Here is a 20,633-nt window from a genome sequence, read left to right as displayed (position 1 = left end):
GAATGGGGTTCGTGCCCTGGCTCCCCTGGGCACGTGTGTTACATGACTTTGAGGAATCTCCTTCAGCTCATTGTCCTCATCTCTAAAATGGGCACCCCACCCTGCCCAGGGATGCCTTGTGAGGCTTGCGTGAGATGCTGGCCACAGTGCCAGACAGCCACGCTCAGCCAGAGTTTGGGGATCGGGTAAACGAACGCTGGCCCGAGTGGGTCCCTCACCACCCCTGCTCCAGGTGCCGCCATGCCGCCATCGCCAAGTACTTCGGGGACGCACCCCCCGCCTGCACCAAAGGCTGTGACTGCTGCCAGAACCCCACGGGTGTGCGGAAGCAGTTGGACGCTTTGGAGCAGAGAAGCAGCTGGAATAAGACCTGCATTGGGCCCTCCCAGGGCAACGGCTATGACCCCGAGCTGTACGAGGGAGGCCGCAGGGGTTATGGGGGCTTTAGCAGGTAAGGGGCCATGAGACCAGGGCTCCCCAACCCACTGGAAATAGTCTGGCATTCTCTCCCTGGGGCCAAGGCCAGATCAGAAGTGACACATGCCCCCGCCCCGAGGGCCACGCTGGGGCCAGGACGTCAGTGTTGCGCCCAAGCATCCAGACCATCAGAGACATCACTGCCCTACCAGACGCGTGATGGGAGGGCAAAGCCCAGACCCAGGACGGCTCATGCCCAGCCTGTCGCCTAGGTATGATGAAGGGTCTGGAGGCAGCGGGGACGAGAGCAGAGACGAGGCCCAGAAGCGGGAGTGGAATCTCTTCTACCAGAAGCAGATGCGCCTGCGCAAGGTGAAGGGGGTGGGCTCCGGGTGGCCCTGCTCACGCCCCCTCAGCGCCTCTCTGGTGCGGCTCCGGGTGGCCCTGCTCACGCCCCCTCAGCGCCTCTCTGGTGCGGCTCCGGGTGGCCCTGCTCACCCCCCTCAGCGCCTCTCTGGTGCGGCTCCGGGTGGCCCTGCTCACCCCCCTCAGCGCCTCTCTGGTGCGGCTCCGGGTGGCCCTGCTCACGCCCCCTCAGCGCCTCTCTGATGGGGCTCCGGGTGGCCCTGCTCATGCCCTCTCAGCCCCTCTCTGGTGCTGGACTGGGAGCTGTGTTGCTCTGGGGCAGGATGGCTCACAGGACCTCATGTCATCTTCCAGGGCAAAGACCCCAAGACAGAGGAGTTCGTACCCCCAGGTCAGCACAGAAATGTACCCTGGGCTGGTCCCAGGGTGTGGGTGGAGGATGCCTCTTTGGGGGACCGGGGATGCCAGAGAGCAGGAAGTAGGGTGGCAGGACTCGCCTCTCCTCCACAGATGAGGACTGTCCCCTGAGAGAGGCTGCCAGTAGGAAGATCCCCAGGCTCACTGTGAAGGTAAGAGGTGGGCAGCTCCTCACACCTGCCCCCAGGCTCTCCCCCGACCTGGGTCCTGTGTGACCCGCTTCTCGCCCCGATGCAGGCCCGTGAGCACTGCCTGGGGCTCCTGGAGGAGGCGCTGAGCAGTAACCGCCAGGCCGCAGGTTCCGCTGATGGGTGAGTGTCGTCAGCCCCCAGCTTGTTTGGGCACGTGTGTGTGCTCTGTCCCTCAGTCGCGTCCGACTTTCTGCAGCCCCGTGGACTGTAGTCCGCCAGGCTCCTCTGTCCATGGGAGTCTCCAGGCAAGAATACTGGAGTGGGTTGCCATTTCCTCCTCCAGGGGATATTCCCGACCCAGGGACCGAACCCACGTCTCCTGGGTCTCCTGCATCGGCAGGTGGGTTCTTTACCACTGAGCCACCTGGGAAGCCCAGTTTATTTGGGCACCTCTCCCCAAATTGTGACTCATCTTCTTCCCAAGGGGGTGTGGGTCTTCACACAGCCCCACCGGGGGGGCAGCCTTGGGACTGCCCCCAAGGGACAGTAGGCCACAGCGCCCAGACAGTCCAGGCTGGAATCCCTGTGCCCAAGGCCATTCCCACCAGGCCCTGAAGCCATCTCCAGGGTCCCCTGGGGGAGTCTCACAGGCTGCCCTCAGGCCGGACACCTTAATCTCATTGCTGCCCTCAGACTTGACCTCCAGGCCACGGCGGTGGAGCTGGAACATGAGACGTTCCGAAATGCCAAGGCGGCCAATCTGTACAAGGCCAGCGTGCTGAAGAAGGTAGGCGTGCTGAAGAAGGGGCGGGTGGGGCAGCTCCCCACCCAGGGGGCCACTTACTCGGGGAGAAGCCCGACCTCCCTCCTTCCCTGGCTGCAAGGACTCCTAGCCAGCCCTGGGGGGCTCGGACTTGTCCGGTGTCCCTGCAAGCATGGGCTACAGAACCCACTCATGGAGAGCCTAGAGCTAGCGGGCGCCAGCCAGGGCATCCCCCACTCCCTCCCTGCCCCAGGTGGCTGAGATCCACAGAGCCTCGAAGGACGGGCACCTCTACGACGTGGGCGGTGGTCCCAGCAGCTGCAGTGCCCCGGCCGAGTCCCCGGAGCCCCCCGAGCACGGTGCCCTGCCCGCCTCCCAGGTGCACCCGGTGAGCAATGCCCCGGCCCCTCGCCCCGAGCAACAGCGCAGTCCTCGCTCCTCCTGGCAACACAGCCCTGACCCTTGCTCCCCCCTGCTCTGGAGCCCCCGCAGCACCTCTCTCACCAGCCCGACCCCCACGCCTCGGCCTGCCCAGGCCCTCCCGGCCACACCTGGACCCGCCAGCGAGCGCTGGAGGGCCTGTGGTCAGCAGCGTCTCTCCTCCTCGCAGCTCAAGCCCAAGCGTGTGGGAGCTGGTTTCCCCAAAGGCTCCTGCCTGTTCCAGACGGCCACCGAACTGATGGAGAAGACGTGGGTCCCGGAGCAAGAGCCCCGGCCTGAGCAGGGCGGCGAGCAGGGGGCCCCCAGCCGGCCCTGTGACCACCAGGGTGCGGAGTGCGCTGAGCCCCTCCCTGGGCCCCGAGGAGAGGCCCCTGGGAGCGGTGCTGTTTGTCTGGGGCCCTCCCTTGAGGAGGAGAGAGGCCCCGCCCGGGGCAGCCCCACCGCCAAGGCCCGGGTCAATAAGAAGCAGCAGCTCCTGGCCGCTGCGGCCCTCAAGGATTCTCAGAACATTGCCCGCTTCTTCTGCCGAAAGACCAAGAGCCCGCCCCTGCTCACTGCAGCCCCGGGGGCAGATAGTACCAGCCCCTCCCATGATGGGGCGCGGGGACCCCCGATGCTCCTGGAGAAGGGCTCAGGGCAGGAGGATGGAGCCGTGGGGCATGGAGCCATGGGACATTTGGCAGCACCCCCCGAGACCAAGGAGTGTGCTGAGGAGGGCCCGAGGTGAGCGCACGGGTGTCTTGGCATCCCCTTGGCTCCCTGGGCCTCTGCCGCGTGGCCGGTTCCTGCCATGGGCTTCACTGGGCTGCCCAGGCTGAGGGGGCAGAGGCGACTGGACCCTGACGCCTGCTCCCCTTCTGGCCAGTGCCTGCCTGCTCAGAGACCAGAGGCCCCCTGAAGGCCAGCCCAGCCCCACAGAGGAGGCCCAGAGAGGCAAGCGGCCCAGACCTCAGCAGGTACCAAGAGGCACAAGGCTGCCATGCTGGAGCCTGCTTGGGGAGGGGCCTGAGACAATCGTCTCCGATGTCCACATCCCAGGGCAGACGGGCCGGGCTAGATGGAGCCAGCGGGCGCGGAGGCCCAGTCTTCCAGAAGGAGGGAGGGGCCCAGAACAGGGGACTCCAGAGTGACCCTCCACTGTGGCCCTGCCCAGGAGAACCCGGGCAGCCAGGCTCAGAAGAGGCCTCGCCCCTCAGCCAAGGCCTCCATCCTAACTGAGGTGAAGGGCAGCGTCTCAGCCAGCGACCAGAGCCCCTCGAGCCCCCAAGGCTCCTGCCAGCGCTCGGCGCCCAGCGTCTCCCTGAAGGAGGCTGCGGACGTGGTGGTCAGGTGTCTGACCCCCTTCTACAAGGAGGGCAAGTTTGCATCCAAGGTAGGGTAGGCGGTTGGGCCCTGTTCTCCCCTGAGCCAGGGGCACTGGGGTGCAGACGGTGGCGGAGGGAGCGAGTGTGAGCCCAGGACAAGACAAGGCGGAAGCCAGCCAGCCCAGAGGCCCGCGGCCCCCTCCAGGACATGCCTTGCTCTGGGCCGTGGCGTGGGCGGCTCAGGGGGCAGGCCTGTGCTCCTGGCCCCTCCGCACCCTCTCTCTCCAGGAACTGTTTAAAGCCTTCGCCCGCCACCTCTCGCACTCGCTGACCCAGAACCCCTGTCCGAGGAGAGGCGGTGAGTGTGAGCAGCACCGGCCGGGAGGGACGCGTGGGGGCTCCACTGGGAGGGGACTGGCCCTCACACCCTCCCCCCACCCTTGAATCTAGTGAAGGAAGAGGCGCAGGACATCATCAAGCAGTTGTTCCACGGCCGAGCCCGGTGTGAGAGTGAAGCCGACTGGCGCGGCCTGTGTGGCCCGCAGAGATGAGCGATGGGCCCGATGGGGCCCGCGTTCCCGCCCGCCCCCAGGCTCCAGCGTGGCCCACCCGGCCTCGCTCAGGACCAGGGATGGTGGGTGGCCTGCTCTCCGGCTCTCCTGCTTCCAGCCACACCTCACTTTGGAAATGGGCCCGGACACCTCCCAAAGCGAGGTCAGCCCACCTTTCTTTTTGCTCGCAAAGCCTGAGGTCCTCTTCCTCCTCGCCTCCCTGCCTCCCTGGCCCTCGTGGTTGGGTTTTCTGGGCCAGCTCCCCAGGTGAGAAAGGGGCATGTGGTGTGGCGGCTGCCGGAGAAGCAGAAGGAAAACGGCCCCTCCTGCTCTTAAAACACTTTAAACTCAGGGCGAGGCCCAGCAGGCCAAGGTTGTGGAGCCAACTCAGGAGGAGCCCCTGCTGCCCTCAGTCCACCCCACCGCCCTCTCCCCTCATGCTGCTGCCTGCAGCCCAGCCCAGGGGCAGAGCTCGTGCCAAGAGGGGCAGCAGCCCGCCCTGCCCGGCTCAGCTCCTGGTCAGGAAGGCTGGGAGGGACATCAGCATTTACAGGAGAATAAAGTGTCCGGTTGGTTCTGACACGCATGCGCTCAGCCCCGTTCTCTCGGGAGTTTTATTTCCTCAGCAGCTGCTCCTCCCAGGTCTGGGCACGTGCTGATGTGGGCCAGGGCCCAAGTGGACATCTCCCCCAGGCTGGGTGACCCCCCAGACACCCAGGCCGAGTTCCTGCAGTGCCCACCGCAGGCCCACCCCAGAGTGAGGCTCCAGCACTTCCCCAGTTGAAGTCGCTGTAGCCACTCCACTGTGGGCCGTGCTACAGTGGATTCCAGGACAGCCAGGCGGTGAAGTCCAAACCAGACCGGCCTGACGGCACCCAGAGGAGACTTGTCAGGTGAGATGTGGGCCGGGGAGGGGTCCCGTCTCCGTCTCTGCCCCCCCGCCTTGGGTGCAGCACAGCCGCTAGCTGGAAGGAGGGTTGCTGTCCAGCAGGAAGGTGATGGTGTGCTTCAGCTCCCGGGCCTGTGCGGGCGTGGGCACATGAGGGCAGGGCTCCCCCACCAGCCCCCCGCCTTTGTCCCCCAGCCCTGCCACGCCAGAGCCCTGGGCAGCAGCCTGTGCTCAGGCAGCCGGGCACACTGGGCCTGGGTGAGGCACTCGCCACCTTCTCGGGGCTTGTGGAGGCCACCCACCTGCAGAAGCTCAAACCAGATGGTCTGGGGGTTGTCGGCTGAGCCGTAGTTGAGTTCCAGGCCAGGGGAGCCCTCTGCCTCCAGCGGGCTCAGCAGGTGGAGCCGCTGCAGATCCCTCAGGGCGATGGAGCAGCACAGCTCCTGGGGGGTGGGGTCAGTGTCGGGGGTGGGAGACCAGTGCCCCGAGGGTGCCCAGGCCAGCACGGGGGCAGGAGCCCGGCCCACCTGGGAGCTGGGGTCCATGAGGACGAGGTGCTGGCGGTTCAGCCCCAGGAGGCCGGGGCTGGGCAGGGCCGGATTGCTGACTCGCAGCACCATGTAGACCGTGTACCCGAAGAGGGGCAGCTCGCTCACGGCCTCTGCAGACAGAGAGCAGGGCTGGTGGAGAAGCTGCTCAGCCCCTCTACCCTTGCCCCTCCTTCCTGGGTGCCCCCTTCCCCGCTCCCTGGCTGTCCCCCTGCCCCAGACCCACCGATGAAGCTGATCTGCGCTTCCTGGGAGCTGCATCCTTGTAGCTGCCTCAGTTCCCGGCCCATCAGGCTCTTCACAGTGGCCGTGTTCATCTGCCATTGCTGCTGCCATTGCTGCTGCCTCGGCAAGTAAGCCAGGAAGTCTTGCCTAGGACACAGCCTGGTCAGGCGAGGCTGGGCAAACAGCTGGTGCTAAATCAATCAGCCAGTGGCTACCATGGGTGAGACCAGGGATCCAGATACATGGATGAGGTGTGGGCCCTGCCCTGGAGGAGCATGGGGCGGGATGGGGGGACAGGTGTACATAGCCCGCTGGGTTAGGGCCATGAAGGGCACCAGTGGCCTCGACTTTGGAGGAGGGGGTAAAGGGGTGGCAGGAAGCATGGGGGCTGCGTTCCCGCTCACTCTGAGGGGAGCTCCTCCTCGTTCCTGCTGAGCTGCTGCAAGGCTGCCAATCTGGCGAGTCGGGCGTCTTCCTGGGGGCTGAGCCCCAGCTTCCCCTGAAGGTAGTCCTGCAGCACCTGAGTGGGCGGGGGCGGCACAGGGGCGGCTCCTGAGCCTCAGGCCCACTGCTGCCACCCCCTTCTCCTTTGAGGGCAGGGGGTCTTGGAGGGGCCCTGCCCAGGCAGCTGAGGCTGGCACCACCATGCAAGGCTGACCTGGCCGTAGTGGGTGCTGACGTAGGTGGGATTGTCAAAGTGCAGCCGGGTCTCCCAGCCGAGCCGCCGACTGTGCAGGCTCACGCCCGGACCCCCCAGCACGCTGTTGAGGTACTCCTGGGGCCACAGGGGCCGGACCAGCTCACCTGCGCCTGCGCGGGGAGTCCAGGTTCACAACCAGAACGGGCTTGCCAGGACCAAGCCCCGCCCACGGCCTTGCCAAGCCCCGCCCACGGCCCGGTCAGCCACGCCCACGGCCTTGCCAGCCCCAGGCGTGGGAACCGCCTCCCTCAAGGCCACAGTAGCGGAATCCACCTGGACCATGCTTTCTCCCCAGCCCGGGTGGTTCACCGTCCCCTTTGACGAGGAAGAGGGCAAACTCCTGCACTTCCTGGGGGTCCGTGATGCCCATCTGCCTGCACAGCTCTTCCAGCACCTCTGCTGCCACCTAGACGTGTGGACAGAGCTGCGATAGGGGTGCCGGGGAGGGAACGGGGCTGTGGGGGTGGTGGGTGTCCCAGAACTGAGACCCATGGCTTCCTGTGTCTCCCCGGCCCCCCCGCTGTGGCCCTGCACTCACTGTGAAAGTGCGGATATTGGTCTTGTAATCCACACCCCCAGGCAGGTGAATTAGGACCAGGTGGACTACTTGTCCTTTCTGCTAGGGCAAGCACGGGGTCAGTCCACCCGTGGAAAGAGGCCCAAGCTCCTGCCACCCACAGGGAGTCCCGGATTACCACCCAGCCCGCACCCCCAGTACCAGGAAGGCCTGCATCTCGCTTGGGGAGGGCAGCCGCCGGCGCCCCCCATACTTGACTGTACGCTGGAGGTGCTCCTGGCTGCTCTGGGCCAGCTCTGCAGAGAGGAGCCAGGCCAGGTCATGAGCATCTCCCAGCCCCTCCCTGAGCTGCCAAGACTCCCGCCGGGAAGCCCCTCCCCACCGGCACCTTGGCGAGGGCCCCAGTCCTGCAGAAACTTGGTCACGTAGGGCATCAGTGTGTTCGACGGGGGGACATAGCCCGTGAGGAGGCTGAGGAAGCGCCAGCCTCTTGCACAGAGTTTCCTGCAGGGCAGAGAGCCTGGGCTTCAAGCTGGCCAGGCCGCGGCGCTGTGCTTTCCCTGAGAGGCCCGCCCCTGCTCCCCCACCCCCATCCCCCACTCACGGCCGGGGGTGTCCCGTGACCTGCTTGATGGCCTGACAGTAAACCTCGTCCCTGAGATCCTCCTTCTCCTGGCAGAGCTGTGGGGACAGGAGGGGCAGGGCGGTGGGGGTGGTGTGGGATCTGAGGTCAGACAGATCCTGCTAATGGCCACGGTGGGGGCGGGGGGGCAGGTCGGGGTGACAGCCCACCGTCCTCTGTCGGGCTTGGTCTCACTCGCCTCAACAGCATCTGCGCCGCTGGCCATTTGCCAAGTCACCGACTTCACCCGCTTCCAGGCTGAGCTGGGGCCTGTCCTCCTCCGGGCCCTCCGCCCAGTCATCTCGGCTGACTCCCCTCACCTCTGGGACCTCTAGAGGCTGCAGGGCCCTCGGGCCTCTGTCTGCACCTGCTCCCTGGTGACCTGAGCTGCTCCCATCTGCTCATGACTCCCCGGGCCTGCCTCCAGCCCAGACCCTCCACTTGAAGACTGGGACTTCAGACTTCACGTGTCCCCAACAGATTCCGCCACAGGCCAGCCCTGCTCCTCACTCGGCCGTCCTTGTGGGAGAGCAGCCAGTGCCCTGGCCAAAGCCTTGGTGTCATCCTTGGCCTCTGTCTCACACCCCATAGCAAACCCTCCTGCTGCCTCTGGGCCTGAGCCAGCACCATGTCTTACCTAGGATCGTGGCAGTAACCTGTCCCTTGCCTGTAAACTCCCAGAATCACAGACAACAGCCAGAGCAAACCCATGAACTGTAAGCCACGTCTGTCTTTCAGACTCTCCAGTGCTTCCCCGATCTTGAAAACTAAGAAGTCCTGACAGTGGATGGCAAGGCCTCTGCGCCCTGGACCCACTGTCCTTGGTCCTCACCCTCTACTCCCCGTTGCTCGCTGGGGCCAGGCTCCTCCTCTCACCAGCCCACACTCACTGCCCCCAGGCGCGCAGGCCTCACTCCCTGGCCTCCTCCAGGCCTCTGCTCCAAGGTCGCGGTGTCACCAAGCCTGCGGCACCATAGCAGCCCCGCCCCTGCTCTATCGCACTCCACGGTGCTCTTGGCCCCGGACACGCTGCATCATGGTTTACTGACCATTTCCTTTAGGTTGTAGGCTCTGTGGGGACCTGACCAACTTGGCCAAGTTGTCCTGAGCCCAGCATATAACAGGTGCTCAGTGAATATTACTGGATGATTTGAGCATGTAGTGACCAAGGAGAGGGGATGCCCTGGAGGCCCAGCAGGAAGACCAAGAGGGGCCCCCAGGGCTCACTGTCTCCCCTGCAGCTTCCGGCACATTCAGCCCGTGCTCACCTTCAGCAACCCATAGAGGAGATCCAGCTCATTCTTGCCCCGCGGCTTGGACTGGTCCCCCATAAACTGCATCAGAGCTGTGGGCAGGACACAATGCGTGGTGAGCCGGGACGGGGGCCTGACCCTGGCTCATGCGGCCATCGCTACGCGGGGCCATCTCATGCCTTGCTGTCAAGATGCATGGGAGCCAGGCGGAGTGGCAATCCCAGCCTTACGAGTGAGACAGGGTTCAGAGATGCTGTGGGCCCCAGGGCTACACAGAGCGCATAGCGAGCCGGACCTACTGCTGCCTTCCAGCCCAGACCCCACACAGGCTACAACCCCTTGAGCATGAGTAGAAGTGGGGGGGCATGCGGCACAGGAGCCACCCGTGCGCCTCCCCGAGAAGGCAAACTCAAGAAGGTGGCTGGACTCCTAGGTCGCAGGCACAGGGACCCAAGAGGCTGTGGCCACTCACCCTGGAAGCTCTCCACAGCTTGCCTATTCATGTCCTCGTCGCTGAGGCTGATGAGCGATTCCTGGATGGGAGCCTGCGGCCAAAGAGGCTGGGCTGTAGGTCTGGGGCCGGCGGGGCAGGGCCCGGGGGCAGGTCCGCAGGCCTGGCTCCCCCCCACCGTCCCCTTTACCTTGCTGTACCGCACCAGGCTGGCCATGGCCTTCTCAGCATCTCCACCGGTCTGGGCCGGCCTGAGGGGGCACAGGGAGGACATCCCCGCTTGCTCAGCCCTCCCACCCCCCTCCCAGGCCGGGTCTGGAGGGTACAGAGAGCCTTGGCCTGGGGGGCTTTAAGCAGGGAGGCCTGCTTCAGGGCGACTGAGGATGGACTGGCACGGGGCTGTGGGGAGGGCAGGAAGGGCACTCACAGGGTCTGGGGTTTCCGGAAGTAGCGCAGGGCAAACTCCTGCATGGTGTAGTCGGAGTCCGTGGGCAGGGCGACATAGGCCACGGAGGGGGACAGGCTGGTGGCCGAGTTGTCACTGCGCGCCTGGCTCCAGGGGTGCGTGGGCAACTTAGGAACATAGGAGACCTGGTGCCACCCGAGGGTCCGCTGGCCTGTCCCGAGGCCCTGCCCCAGCCCCCAGCCCCGCCCACCCCAAGAGGAGCAGGCAGAGTAGCTGCAGTGAGCACACCACCAGAAGCCAGGAAGGTCAAGAGCCGTTTATTGAGCATTTTCCAGGCGCCACCGAACTAGGTACCACGAGAGCCGAACGAGAGGCAGACAGCCCCGCCCCTGCCCACGGGGAGCTCACAGTCTTGCTGGGGAGAGACAGGGCAAGAAACCGGGAGCAGGCGGAGGGGCAGCACCAGGCCAAGCGCTGCCCACCAGGCCGGGGGGTGGTCCTCAGCCGCCCGGGGGCCACGGAGCCCTTTCCTCAGCTCCTAGTGAGGCCTTGACTCTGCCTCTCCCGTCTTCCTCACCTCCGACGCCCTATCCCACTCTCTGCGCTGCAGCTGACCCTTGTGCCCCCGGCCGCTCCTCTGCTCTGTCGAGAAGGACGAGTCCGGAGCAGCTGCCGGCTGCACGACGTCAGCAGGGAAGAGTCCGGAGCGGCCGCCGGTGGAGCCGAACTGCCAGCCTAGAGATGCCAAGGATGGGGTCTCACCCACCCCGCCTCCCCGCCCCCCGGCCCACCGGAGGCGCCGCCTTGTCTGCCCACCACCCTGCTTGCCCCGTGGATACCTGGCTCCAGGGTAGCCACCGGCAGCAGCTTGATGAGGTCCCCACGTTGGAAGCTGAGGAGACTGTGGTCGTCGGTGATGTAGCTTCGCAGGGCGATGACGTAGCCGGAGTCCTGCAGGCGGGCGGGCGGGTGAGGGGCCAGCCTGCTTGTGACCCCTTCCTGCCTGTTCCCTGCTCCCCTGCTGGCCTCCCTTTCCACCCAGCGTCCCTGACTCCAGGCAGCTCGAAGGAGCATGGCTGACAGCCCCGAGACCAGCCAAGGCAGCCTGGGCAGCAGGCAGCAGCAGTGGAGGCCCCCTGCCAGCCCACACTTGCCTTCTTGAGCTCGCTCAGGAAGAGCTCGACCATGGCCTTGATGGCTCCTGCCCGGGCCGTGTGCAGCACCAGCTGTTCACTCTTCAGCGACAGCTCCAGGGTGGAGCCGGCCGGGCACTCCACGCCCAGCACCTCAGCAAAGCTGGGCCAGGGTGACGGCATGAGCCGGGGGGCCGTCCCACCAGCCCACCCCTGCTGCCCACCCCCGCCCCCCGCCCCAGCCCCGGCCCCCGCTCACCTGTACGAGCAGAGAGTCTTCAGCTGGTCGGGGTGCAGGCTGGGGCCCTGGGTCACCTTGAGCAGTCTCAGCCCGCGGTGGGACACAGCCAGCAGCTGCACATCGCTGCCGCTCTCGCCCTGCCCGGAAGGTGGGTGGGTCACAGCCCGGCTCCCGGCTCCAGGCCACCGTCCACCCAGCCCTCCCCGGCTCTCATCCTGCTGCCAAGGAATCCAGCTGGCACCCAGTCCGCTGCCATCCCCAGCCTCACTGACCGAGACAGGGAAGAGGCGGGAGAAGTAATTGGCCCAGTTGTCCCTGGCGGCCAACACGATGCGCTTCTTGACGCCATCCTCAGCCATGTCCAGGGAGTCCAGGCCCACCTCCAGGTCTCCTGCGGGCGGGAAGAGCCCCAGCCTGTCCTCAGGCTGCTTCACAGCAGGGACCCCAGCGTTTACTCCCTCCCTCTGGACGGGTCCAACCCCCATCACTCCAGCCCCCTGAGCCTCCCCTGGTCCCTGGACCCTACCCAGCAGGTCTTTCATCTTGCGCCTCTCGTCCTGGGAGATGCGGATGCAGGACTCAGCAAAGGTGTCCCTCAGGATCTGGGGGCAAAGCCAGGCATTCACCACCCGGTCCCGAGGCCTCAGCCCACCCCAGATGCAGTGCAGGGCCCCGTGGGCATGACGCTGAGGGACGCAGGGGCTTCCAAGCTCAGGGCCACATCCACGCGGAGCTCCCGCCTGCCCCCCCAGCTGCCTGCACTAGTCAAGCTGCTGCTCCTCCTTCAGCTAAGCATCCCTGAAAGAACAGACCTGGGGGAGGAGGGGGTGCTGTAGAACTGGGGGGAGCAAACACGAGCCTCTGGGAGCATCCACAGTTTGGCAGGCAGGCGCCAGTGAGCACCTGCTGTGTGCCTGGCCTGTGTTGGGTGCTGCATATGCTTCATTTTGAATCCTCGTTATGAGTCAAAAAGGGGCTTTCCTGGTGGCTCAGACAGTAAAGAATCTGCCTGCAACGTGGGAGACCCGGGTTCGATTTCTGGGCTGGGAAGATCCCCCGGAGGAGGGCATGGCAACCCACTCCAGTGTTCTTGCCTGGAGAATCCCATGGACAGAAGAGCCTGGCAGGCCACAGTCCATGGAGTCACAAAGAGTCGGACAGGACTGAGAGACTCACACACACAAGTCAAACATGGTCCTCATTCTGAGGGATGTTGTAAGGAGTAAATAAAGGAAGGCAGGACTTGAAACACACCCGCGCCCCACGGTGGAAACCTGGCCGGGGGTGGGGAGGGTGGTCTGTCTGCACATACCGCAGCGGGGCTGGGTGCTCACCTGCTCACAGAGGAGGCTGAGGCAGTAGGGGTGGCCGAAGTTCTCCCGGGGGTAGAACACCTGGACGGGGGCACGGGAGGGCGAGAGTGGGCGGGGGTGGTCCCCCCGCCAGCCCGGCTCCCTGCCCCACCTCGCCTTCTGGGCTCAGAGGAAACCAGGCAAGGAGGTGGGTGGTGGGGAGCTGACGCTGGGGTCCCAGGCTGGCTCCCCCACTGCCTGTGCCTCGTCCCCCACCCAGAGAGGCCGGGTTGAAGCCCACCCTGGTGCCCACCTCCTTGCGCAGGAACAGCCTCCAGGGGGCGCTGGCGTAGGAGAAGCACACGCTGCCCGAGGGCACGAGCAGCTGGGTGGAGACCCCCTGGTCCCCCATGGGCTCCACCAAGCCTGGCAGATGGAGGGGTCAATGAGCATCAGGCATGGGCCTGCCTGGGGGCATGGGGTGATGGGGGCACAGGCAGAGAAGACCGTCCTCCCCAGAGCCCTGCTCGCCGGGCCAGCTTCACCTCTGCTGCCTCCCTCCCACCCGCCGTCCCAGCTCCCGCCTACAGCTGTTCCGGACGTGCGTGGGCCCTCCCTGACCACGTCAGCAGGGCCACTAAGTTCCTGACGAGGCCAACGCCTGTGTGTGACAGTCCATCTGTGCCAGACAGGCCCCAGGGGTGCCCCGGCCCTGCCCCCCACGGGAACGCGGAAGCTGGGGCTCCTTGCCCACGGCTCCAAAGTCCGAAAGCCCGAGCTGCTGACCTCGGTGCTGTGAGCTCAGAGAGGTCCTTGGGAATCCCCCCCACCGCGCCCCCCTCAAAGCCCACCGCACAGGAATGTGGGGTTCCTTACTGCGGGGCTCAGCTGGAGGGCTCGCTGGCTCCCAGGGCGGGGGCAGTGGGGGTGCAGGCGGAGGCGGGGGTTTCTGGGCAGTGGGTGGGTTCTGGCCAAACAGCTCTTGAAGGGGCCCCTGCTTCTCCTTGATGGAGCTGGATGGCATCAGCCGTGGTCGGGTCCTGGGTCGAGGGGCCACGGCCGGTGGGGGGGCCTTCCCTGGGCTGGGGGACAGCGTCTGGGGAGGCACAGGGGACACACACAGGCTGTGAGCCGGGGCCAGGGTCACCCCAGGGAGCCTCAGGAGGACTCTGGAGCAGGGCGGCCACGCTCTGGACCTGACGGCACCTCACCTGTGGGGGCGAAGAGGCACCACTGATCCCCAGCTTAGCCAGAGCCTCATCCTTAGGGTTGTTTTTCTTCAGGAAACTCTGGGAGGGCTTCCTGAAAGAAGGAAGGGGTCATGAGTTCACAGGGTGACTCTCTGGGGAGCAGTTAGCCCCTCCTCCCTCCCCTCCCCCTTCCCCCTTCCCCTGGCACCTCGCTGGCTGCACCGGCACAGGCACGGGGCCGGGGCGGCTCTGGTACATGCGGATGATGTTGCGGATCTCCCTGCTGGGCTCTGCCCGCCAGGGCTCAGGGTCCGAGCTATGCACCACGGCTCTGCCCTCGGCTGGCCTGTGTCCCCTGCCAGGCCCCGCCTCCATGGCTGGCTCAGCCTCAGCCTCCCGTTCAGCTTTGGCTGCACCTTGCGTCGGTGGTGGCGGCTTCTTCACCACCGGGGGAGGCGGAGGTGAGGGCCCTGCCCAGGACGAGAGGAAAGACTTGAGACCCTGTGCAGAACCGCAAAGGCCCAGCCTGCCCCCCGCCTCCTCACCACCTGCTCTCTGCTCCTCCTCTTCCGGCTCCTCTTCCTGCACCTCCGCCTGGGGGAGCTTCACCTTGGCTGGAGGCTTCATGGTCTTCACCGAGCTCGGCTGCTGCCCTGTAAATGCCCCAGAGGGTCCTGCCTATTACCTCCCACTTGGCCCACCCCTCTGAGCTTCCGTGGTGGCTCAGACAGTAGAGAATCCCGCCTGCAGTGCAGGAGACCTGGGATCGATCTCTGGGTCGGGAAGATCCCCTGGAGGAGGGCATGGCAACCCACTCCAGTATCCCTGCCTGGAGAATCCCCATGGACAGAGGAGCCTGGTGGGCCACAGTCTGTGGGGTCGCAGAGTCACACACGACTGAGCAACTAAGCACGTGGGGCTCCTGGACGGGCCACCCTGACCAGAGGGCACCCCGCCGTCCCCTGGCCAGGGGGGGAGCGGCGTCTGAGTCTCTGCGTGGGACTGCTTCCCCAAGGGCGCTCACCCAACTTCTGGAAATAGTCTCGTTTCTGCTGGAAGCTCCTGGGCTGTGGGCACCTGTCTTCAGCCTCCTGCGGGGTCTCCTGCTGGCAGGAAGGGGAAGAGAAGGAGCAGCCCTGCCAGCTAAGTTGCCACTCACATAGCACACTCACTTGGACCCGCGGGGCCGAGGCCGGGCAGCATCTCTTCTGTGTCGCCCTGTGGCCCCATCCCCAAGCCCCCACATCTCCCATGTCTGCAGCCCTGAAGCCAGCTGCCCATGGGCCCTACCATCTCCCCAGCCTTGGCCCCTCACCCTCAGGCGGGCACCTACCAACTCCAGGCCACTTTCTGGCTCCTTCCGGGGGGCGGGTGTCTTCTTGGGCTTGTGGGTGATGGCCGGAGGAGGTGAAGTCGGGGAGACTGCTCTAGGGGCAGGGGCTGGGGCTGGTGCTGGGGCCTGGGCTGGGGCTGGGGCCGGGGCTGAGGTTGGGGTTGAGGCCGGGGCCAGGGCCAGGGCCTGACTCTGCTTCTGGAGTTGCTTTGCCTGCTGCTCCAGGGACAGGGTCATGGCCTGGGTGGTCATCTGCTGGGCCTGATGGACGGGGCATGGTGCGTCAGATGAGAGCCGGCCTTGCCTCTCCCCACAGGCTGGCACCCACGAGGTGATCCGTGGGCCCCGCCTGCCCTCACCAGGATCCGCGCCTGCTGGTTGATGAAGTCCTGCTGCTGGGCCGCCAGCTGCCTCGCGTCCACGCTGGGAAGCATGGGCTGTGGCTGTGGTGGTACCACCATGGCTGGGGGCGTGACGGGCAGGCAGGCAGTCAGGGTGTGTTAGCGCCGTGGCCGAGCTCCCAGCCCCCTGCCCACTGTGCCCTCCAGGTGGGACCTTCCCTCCTCCAGTCCCTGCCTGCCGCCCACCCCCCACCCCGCCCCGCCCCCAGAAGGGACCAGGCGGCCACAGTCCAATCTTACCTGGGACTGGCCCCATGGCTGGCATCATGGGCATGGGTGCCGGCATCATGGCTGGCTGGTAGCTGGGCATCTGCACCATCCCTGGGTACACTGCGGGGACAGGGTCCTCCCATGTCAGTGCCCACCCGGGCCCCCAGACAGCCTCCCTCCAGCCCCAGGCAAGGAGATGAGCACAGGCCAGAGGGGTGCGGACGGGAGCTCCGATAGCAGCTGCATGGGAAGCCCGGGCCACGCCTCCCCCCGACGTGGGCAGGGAGACCCTGGATGGGGCTCAGCCCCACACTCACTCATGGGGTAGCCGCCTTGCTGCATGGGCCCCATGGCACCCCCTCCCTTCATGCGGCCACTCAGAGCCCTGCCTTGCTCCAGATCCTGCGGAGGCAAAGGTCACAGGTCAAAAGGTCAGAGCTAGAGTCCTAGGAGGGCTGGGAGGGGCAGCAGAGGCCCCAGAGCGGGAGGGACAGGGCTGGGCTGGGGTGCAGGACACTCACGCTGAGGCTGGGGTAGAGGACTGGCTCGAAGAGGTGGTCCAGGAAGCCGTCCAGACCCCCTGAGGTCCGGGACTCACCTGTGGGAGGTTGGCGTCACCTGCCGGCCGCAGGGGCTTCCTGCAAACCCATTCTCATCCCCCCCTGCCTGCCTGAGGGTGCCCACTCCCCGCCTTACCTGTACGCCCCCTGCTGGGCAGTGCTGGGGCTGGACCCGGAGGGGGGCCTGGGGGCAGTGAGGGGGCCTGGACGCTGGGGGCCAGGGGGATGTTCTCAGCTCTGCAGGAGACAGTGGGCCCAGCTGAGGGCTTGGGGGGCCACCTCCAGCCAAGGAGGCCCAGCTAAGGAGGTGGGGTGCCCAGGCTGAGGCAAGGTGTAGAAGCTGCCGTGAAGTGGGGGCAGAGGGTCATCCCCACGGGCTGGCAGGAGGCTTGGGGGCGGGTCCCACAGCAGCACCAGGGAAGCCCAAGGTACGACAGGGTGGCAGTGGGGTCGCCTACGACAGGATATGGACAGGAGCAGGACAGCGGTGCTGGGGTGGCACCTACCGGCCACGGGGGGCGATGGGGTAGCTGTGGGGCCAGGCCGGGTCCCCTGGGTCCTCGGTCTGGCCGATCAGGTCCAGCACGAAGTCGCAGCCGGCCAAGTCCCTCCAGGAGTCCCCGCAGTGCAGTGACACAGACCAGCCGCGCGGGGGCGCGTCCAGGCCTCTGGGCGAGACAGGGGCAGGGAGGAGAGAGTGGTCAGCCAGGCGGGTGACCACCCGGAAGCCGCAAGGACATGGGGGTGCAGCAGGGGGAGGCGCTCACAGAGCGGGGCGAGAGGACCCGGTTTCCCTTCTTTTTCTGCAAAAAAATGGTCCTCTACCTCTGCGTCGGCACTGAGGTATTTATTTTTGTTTCTTTTTATGTATTTTTCTGCTGCATTTATTCTTCTACCAATTTGATCAGAGTCTGGGCCAAATCTAGCAGGAATGCGCCCTACTCGCTCTCCATCTAGAATCTGCTGTCTGGACCCTGCCTGCCGACCCCCGCACCTCGCCCCCACCCCGCCCCACCCCACCCCTTGGGCAGCAGGCCTTGGCCTGCAGGAGCAGCCGCAGAAGGTGCTCGGTGGGACAGCGGGCTGGGAGGGTGAGGAGGACTCAGGAGGAGGGCGGGACAATGGTCAGTGTTGGCCAGACTCCCCCATTCCCGGCCCCCAGACCTGCTCTGTAGAATCCACCCGGCGAACTGCTCCCCTGTGGTCCAGGACTCCACCTCGGCCGAGTAGCACTCCTCTGCAAGGATGAGGGGCAGGGGTCACAGTGAGGGACAGCAGGGTCCACCCTGACGGGGAAAGGGGTGCTGTCCCGTGGGGGTCCCACTAGCAGGATGGCAGGGAGGTCAAGGTCACATCGGGAGGTTAGGACCACATCGGGAGGGCTGAGGCAGGAAGGGGGTCTGGGGGGGCGAGGATGCCAGGCAGACTCTGCTGCGGGAGCCCTGAGCAGGAGGCGCGCCTCACCGCTGAAGGTGGACACGTCCAGCGCCATGCGGCCCCGCCTCCATCCGGCCGTCCACTCGAGCTGGGTGGGAGGGTGGGCCCGTGCGGACCCAGGGGCCAGCTGCGTCTGCTCCAGGGCCCCCAGCAGCTTGTGTTGGCACAGCGCTGCCATGCCCCTGGGGGCCTGGTCGGACACAAACCTGCGGGTGCAGCATAGGGCTGCTGTGAGCCTGGGGTGGCCTGCTGACCCGCCCACGGGCCCCCCCTCCACTGAGCCCCCTACTTGAGCAGTGGCTTCTGCAGGGTGTGCATCGGCGGGAAGGCGCTGAGCAGGACGGCCATGAGGGCCCAGCCGCGCTGGCTCTGCTGCTCGTCGGGGTTGCGCCAGAGCTGGGCCACCAGCTGGCTGAAGAGCTCGTCACGCAGCCCCGGCCGGCGCTGCCCCTGCCGCACCAGGTACTGGCCCATGGTCTGCTCCTGCCAGGGCGCCAGCGAGCCATCCGCCAGCAGCCGCAGCATCTGCGGACACCAAGCCAGGGGAGGCAGGTCGTGCAGGGCTCCCTGTGCCCGCCAGCACCCCACACAGGCCCACCCTGTCCCCTCCCCGCTGGGTCACTCACCACCTTGTTGATATCCAGGGCATGCTGAGGGTTCTCACCGTCCAGCCGGGTCAGGGGCTTGGTCAGCAGCTGCCCAGGGTGGGGCAAGGAGGGCTCCTGCAAGGAAGGAGGGTGCCACATGCCTGAGCAGAGGCTGACCCGTGCTGACCTGCCAGACACAGGCCCGGGGGAGCCCCAAAGGAGCCCCGAAGGAGCGTATGAGAGGAAGACGGGCTGGCAAGGAAAAGTAAAGTTGCTTAGTCGTGTCCGACTCTTTTTGACCCCATGGACTGTAGCCTACCACACTCCTCCGTCCATGGGATTTTTCCAGGCAAGAGTACTGGAGTGGGTTGCTATTTCCTTCTCCAGAGGATCTTCCCGACCCAGGGATCGAACCCAGGTCTCCTGCATTGTAGGCAGACGCTTTACCATCTAAGCCACAATGGAAGTAGAACCGCCTTAAAAATACACCTTGTTTGGGCTTCCCTGGTGGTCCAGTGGTTAAGAATCTACATGCCAATGCAGGGGGCACTGGTTGGTTCCCTGGTCCAGAAAGATCCCATGTGCCATGGGGCTACTAACCCCGTGCATCACAGCTCCTGAGCCCGCACACCGCAACTACTGAAGCCTGCCCCCTAGAGCCTCTGCTTCGTAACGAGAAAAGCCACCGCAATGAGAAGCCTGCTCGCTGCAACGAGTGGCCGCTGCGCGCCGCAACTAGGGAAAGCTCTCAGCATCAAAGACGCAGCACAGCCAAAACATAAAAATAAACATTAAAAAACATACGTCTCAATTACTCTTCCTGATTAGAAAACTAAAGCCTGTGCATGCGGAAAACTCAGAAAACAGGAAAAGGATGAAGAATAAAAACCACCATCAGTATACCAGTGCCAGGTATAGCCAGAGTTAACATTTTCACCTCTTTCTTCCTAGTCTTACTTCCTATGTGAAGTTACACACGTCATCTCCCCACCCACCCGGCTGTTGTCCAGAACATCGGGACTGTGCTCGATGACATGCACTTTTGAATCCTGCTTTTGTTTCCAACACTGTTGCCTGGACACTCTGCCTTGTCATTAAACATGCTTTAACAACATGACTTCAGCATTCAATGGCAGGGCGATGCCACAGGTGTAACAAAGGTGTGGCGTCTCTGATAAGTAACCATAGAGTGAGATGTAGGTTCAACGGATTTTCCGAGCAACACGGTTGCATCCACAACCCCCACAACAGGAGATGGAGGAGGAAGTTGGAGAAAGAAGGACAAACACAGCTTCTGCCTGTTTGGGGGCTTGTGTCTGGGGAAACGTGGGCAGCAGCCAGCAGAGCTGAGGCCTGGGAGCCCACCTGAAAGCCGATGGAGATGAAGCTGGAGAAGGGGAACTGGTTGATGTCAGGCGGGAGGGTCAGGCTGGGCCGGGCGGGAACTTCCGGGGGCATGGCCTCGGTGATGCTCTGGACCCGGGCGTGCTGACGGCCTGGGATGACACGGGAGGTGGCCCAGAAACGCCCTGGTAAGGCGACTGGCTCTGGTGTTGCCTCCACCTCCCAGCATCAGCCCCTGGCTCCAGTGCTGGGGGAGCCGGGCAGCGAGCTGGGGGTACCCAGAGAGAGCACCAGAGGGAGCGACTACCGGGAGAGGAGGGGGTCTCGGAAGAATGAGGCCCATCACGACTCACCTTCCGCTGTCTTCAGCATGACAGCGAGCTCAGCCGGGATCTCCAAGCGCCCCAGCTCCTGGCGGAGAGGAGCAATTGACCAGAAACTCAGGGAGGGGGCACAGGGACCCAGGGGCCCTCCTCACCCCTGGGAGCTATAAGCTTCCCCTCCAGAGACCAAGGATTCTCGTCCTGGGCACTCCAATAGGGCCCCCCGAGCCCTCAGAGGGAAACCAAGGGCAGCCAGGCCTCCTCTTGGGGGGCACACGGATGGGCCTGAGGACAGGGCCCATCTCGGCACCCCAGGACCCCACGCTCCCCCTCAAGCCAGGCCAGGTTCAGCAGGCTCATGACCCAGCAGACACCCTCAAGCTTCCAGGCCACCTACCATTCTTGGCACCGTCTTGAAGGCCCCGCCGCTGTGCCAGCTGTGCCGATGCCCAAGCTGTTGGGGGAGATGCGGGAGGAGATGGTGTCTCCGTGAAGTGTCACCCCGAGCTCCCCCGAGGTTCCTCGCCCCCTCGGCAGTTCAGCTGACCCCTCCTCCTCCCAGGAGGCCCGGGCACCAGCGG

At 65.4% G+C, this 20,633-nt stretch overlaps 2 protein-coding genes across 2 annotated transcripts in view; one reads left to right on the top strand and one right to left on the bottom strand.

Moving 5' to 3' along the window:
• Nucleotides 1–4,970, top strand: part of RECQL5 (RecQ like helicase 5) — a 29,473-nt gene extending 24,503 nt beyond the window's left edge. The window contains exons 9-20 of the mRNA XM_043460886.1: nucleotides 233–451; nucleotides 690–789; nucleotides 1,138–1,174; nucleotides 1,294–1,352; nucleotides 1,438–1,511; nucleotides 2,025–2,118; nucleotides 2,348–2,482; nucleotides 2,705–3,258; nucleotides 3,401–3,491; nucleotides 3,689–3,907; nucleotides 4,128–4,197; nucleotides 4,290–4,970. Of these exons, the coding sequence (XP_043316821.1) occupies nucleotides 233–451; nucleotides 690–789; nucleotides 1,138–1,174; nucleotides 1,294–1,352; nucleotides 1,438–1,511; nucleotides 2,025–2,118; nucleotides 2,348–2,482; nucleotides 2,705–3,258; nucleotides 3,401–3,491; nucleotides 3,689–3,907; nucleotides 4,128–4,197; nucleotides 4,290–4,390 (1,753 nt within the window). The 3' untranslated portion in view covers nucleotides 4,391–4,970. The remainder of the gene's footprint in view (nucleotides 1–232; nucleotides 452–689; nucleotides 790–1,137; nucleotides 1,175–1,293; nucleotides 1,353–1,437; nucleotides 1,512–2,024; nucleotides 2,119–2,347; nucleotides 2,483–2,704; nucleotides 3,259–3,400; nucleotides 3,492–3,688; nucleotides 3,908–4,127; nucleotides 4,198–4,289) is intronic.
• A 4-nt stretch (nucleotides 4,971–4,974) lies between these two features.
• MYO15B (myosin XVB) overlaps nucleotides 4,975–20,633 on the bottom strand; it is a 30,281-nt gene continuing 14,622 nt past the window's right edge. Inside the window, exons 23-63 of the mRNA XM_043442765.1 lie at nucleotides 20,450–20,506; nucleotides 20,083–20,140; nucleotides 19,751–19,881; nucleotides 18,425–18,520; nucleotides 18,088–18,323; nucleotides 17,826–18,004; nucleotides 17,526–17,598; nucleotides 16,868–17,029; nucleotides 16,498–16,598; nucleotides 16,323–16,399; nucleotides 16,119–16,203; nucleotides 15,832–15,921; nucleotides 15,550–15,653; nucleotides 15,191–15,451; nucleotides 14,882–14,963; nucleotides 14,066–14,510; nucleotides 13,879–13,969; nucleotides 13,544–13,763; nucleotides 12,981–13,093; nucleotides 12,710–12,769; nucleotides 11,902–11,977; nucleotides 11,648–11,766; nucleotides 11,394–11,512; nucleotides 11,156–11,297; nucleotides 10,841–10,952; nucleotides 10,579–10,736; nucleotides 10,023–10,168; nucleotides 9,786–9,846; nucleotides 9,617–9,689; nucleotides 9,160–9,236; nucleotides 7,874–7,950; nucleotides 7,658–7,773; nucleotides 7,471–7,565; nucleotides 7,291–7,368; nucleotides 7,026–7,158; nucleotides 6,711–6,862; nucleotides 6,457–6,572; nucleotides 6,054–6,199; nucleotides 5,807–5,940; nucleotides 5,582–5,722; nucleotides 4,975–5,411 (exon numbers count right to left, since the gene is read on the bottom strand). Of these exons, the coding sequence (XP_043298700.1) occupies nucleotides 5,352–5,411; nucleotides 5,582–5,722; nucleotides 5,807–5,940; nucleotides 6,054–6,199; nucleotides 6,457–6,572; nucleotides 6,711–6,862; nucleotides 7,026–7,158; nucleotides 7,291–7,368; nucleotides 7,471–7,565; nucleotides 7,658–7,773; nucleotides 7,874–7,950; nucleotides 9,160–9,236; nucleotides 9,617–9,689; nucleotides 9,786–9,846; nucleotides 10,023–10,168; nucleotides 10,579–10,736; nucleotides 10,841–10,952; nucleotides 11,156–11,297; nucleotides 11,394–11,512; nucleotides 11,648–11,766; nucleotides 11,902–11,977; nucleotides 12,710–12,769; nucleotides 12,981–13,093; nucleotides 13,544–13,763; nucleotides 13,879–13,969; nucleotides 14,066–14,510; nucleotides 14,882–14,963; nucleotides 15,191–15,451; nucleotides 15,550–15,653; nucleotides 15,832–15,921; nucleotides 16,119–16,203; nucleotides 16,323–16,399; nucleotides 16,498–16,598; nucleotides 16,868–17,029; nucleotides 17,526–17,598; nucleotides 17,826–18,004; nucleotides 18,088–18,323; nucleotides 18,425–18,520; nucleotides 19,751–19,881; nucleotides 20,083–20,140; nucleotides 20,450–20,506 (5,052 nt within the window). The 3' untranslated portion in view covers nucleotides 4,975–5,351. The remainder of the gene's footprint in view (nucleotides 5,412–5,581; nucleotides 5,723–5,806; nucleotides 5,941–6,053; nucleotides 6,200–6,456; nucleotides 6,573–6,710; nucleotides 6,863–7,025; nucleotides 7,159–7,290; nucleotides 7,369–7,470; nucleotides 7,566–7,657; nucleotides 7,774–7,873; nucleotides 7,951–9,159; nucleotides 9,237–9,616; nucleotides 9,690–9,785; nucleotides 9,847–10,022; nucleotides 10,169–10,578; nucleotides 10,737–10,840; nucleotides 10,953–11,155; nucleotides 11,298–11,393; nucleotides 11,513–11,647; nucleotides 11,767–11,901; nucleotides 11,978–12,709; nucleotides 12,770–12,980; nucleotides 13,094–13,543; nucleotides 13,764–13,878; nucleotides 13,970–14,065; nucleotides 14,511–14,881; nucleotides 14,964–15,190; nucleotides 15,452–15,549; nucleotides 15,654–15,831; nucleotides 15,922–16,118; nucleotides 16,204–16,322; nucleotides 16,400–16,497; nucleotides 16,599–16,867; nucleotides 17,030–17,525; nucleotides 17,599–17,825; nucleotides 18,005–18,087; nucleotides 18,324–18,424; nucleotides 18,521–19,750; nucleotides 19,882–20,082; nucleotides 20,141–20,449; nucleotides 20,507–20,633) is intronic.

The sequence above is a fragment of the Cervus canadensis genome, chromosome 1 (genome assembly GCF_019320065.1).
Source record: "Cervus canadensis isolate Bull #8, Minnesota chromosome 1, ASM1932006v1, whole genome shotgun sequence".
Classification (NCBI taxonomy): Eukaryota; Metazoa; Chordata; class Mammalia; order Artiodactyla; family Cervidae; genus Cervus; species Cervus canadensis.
Note: the sequence above shows the minus strand (reverse complement) of the source record. Positions and strands in the feature narration are given on the sequence as shown.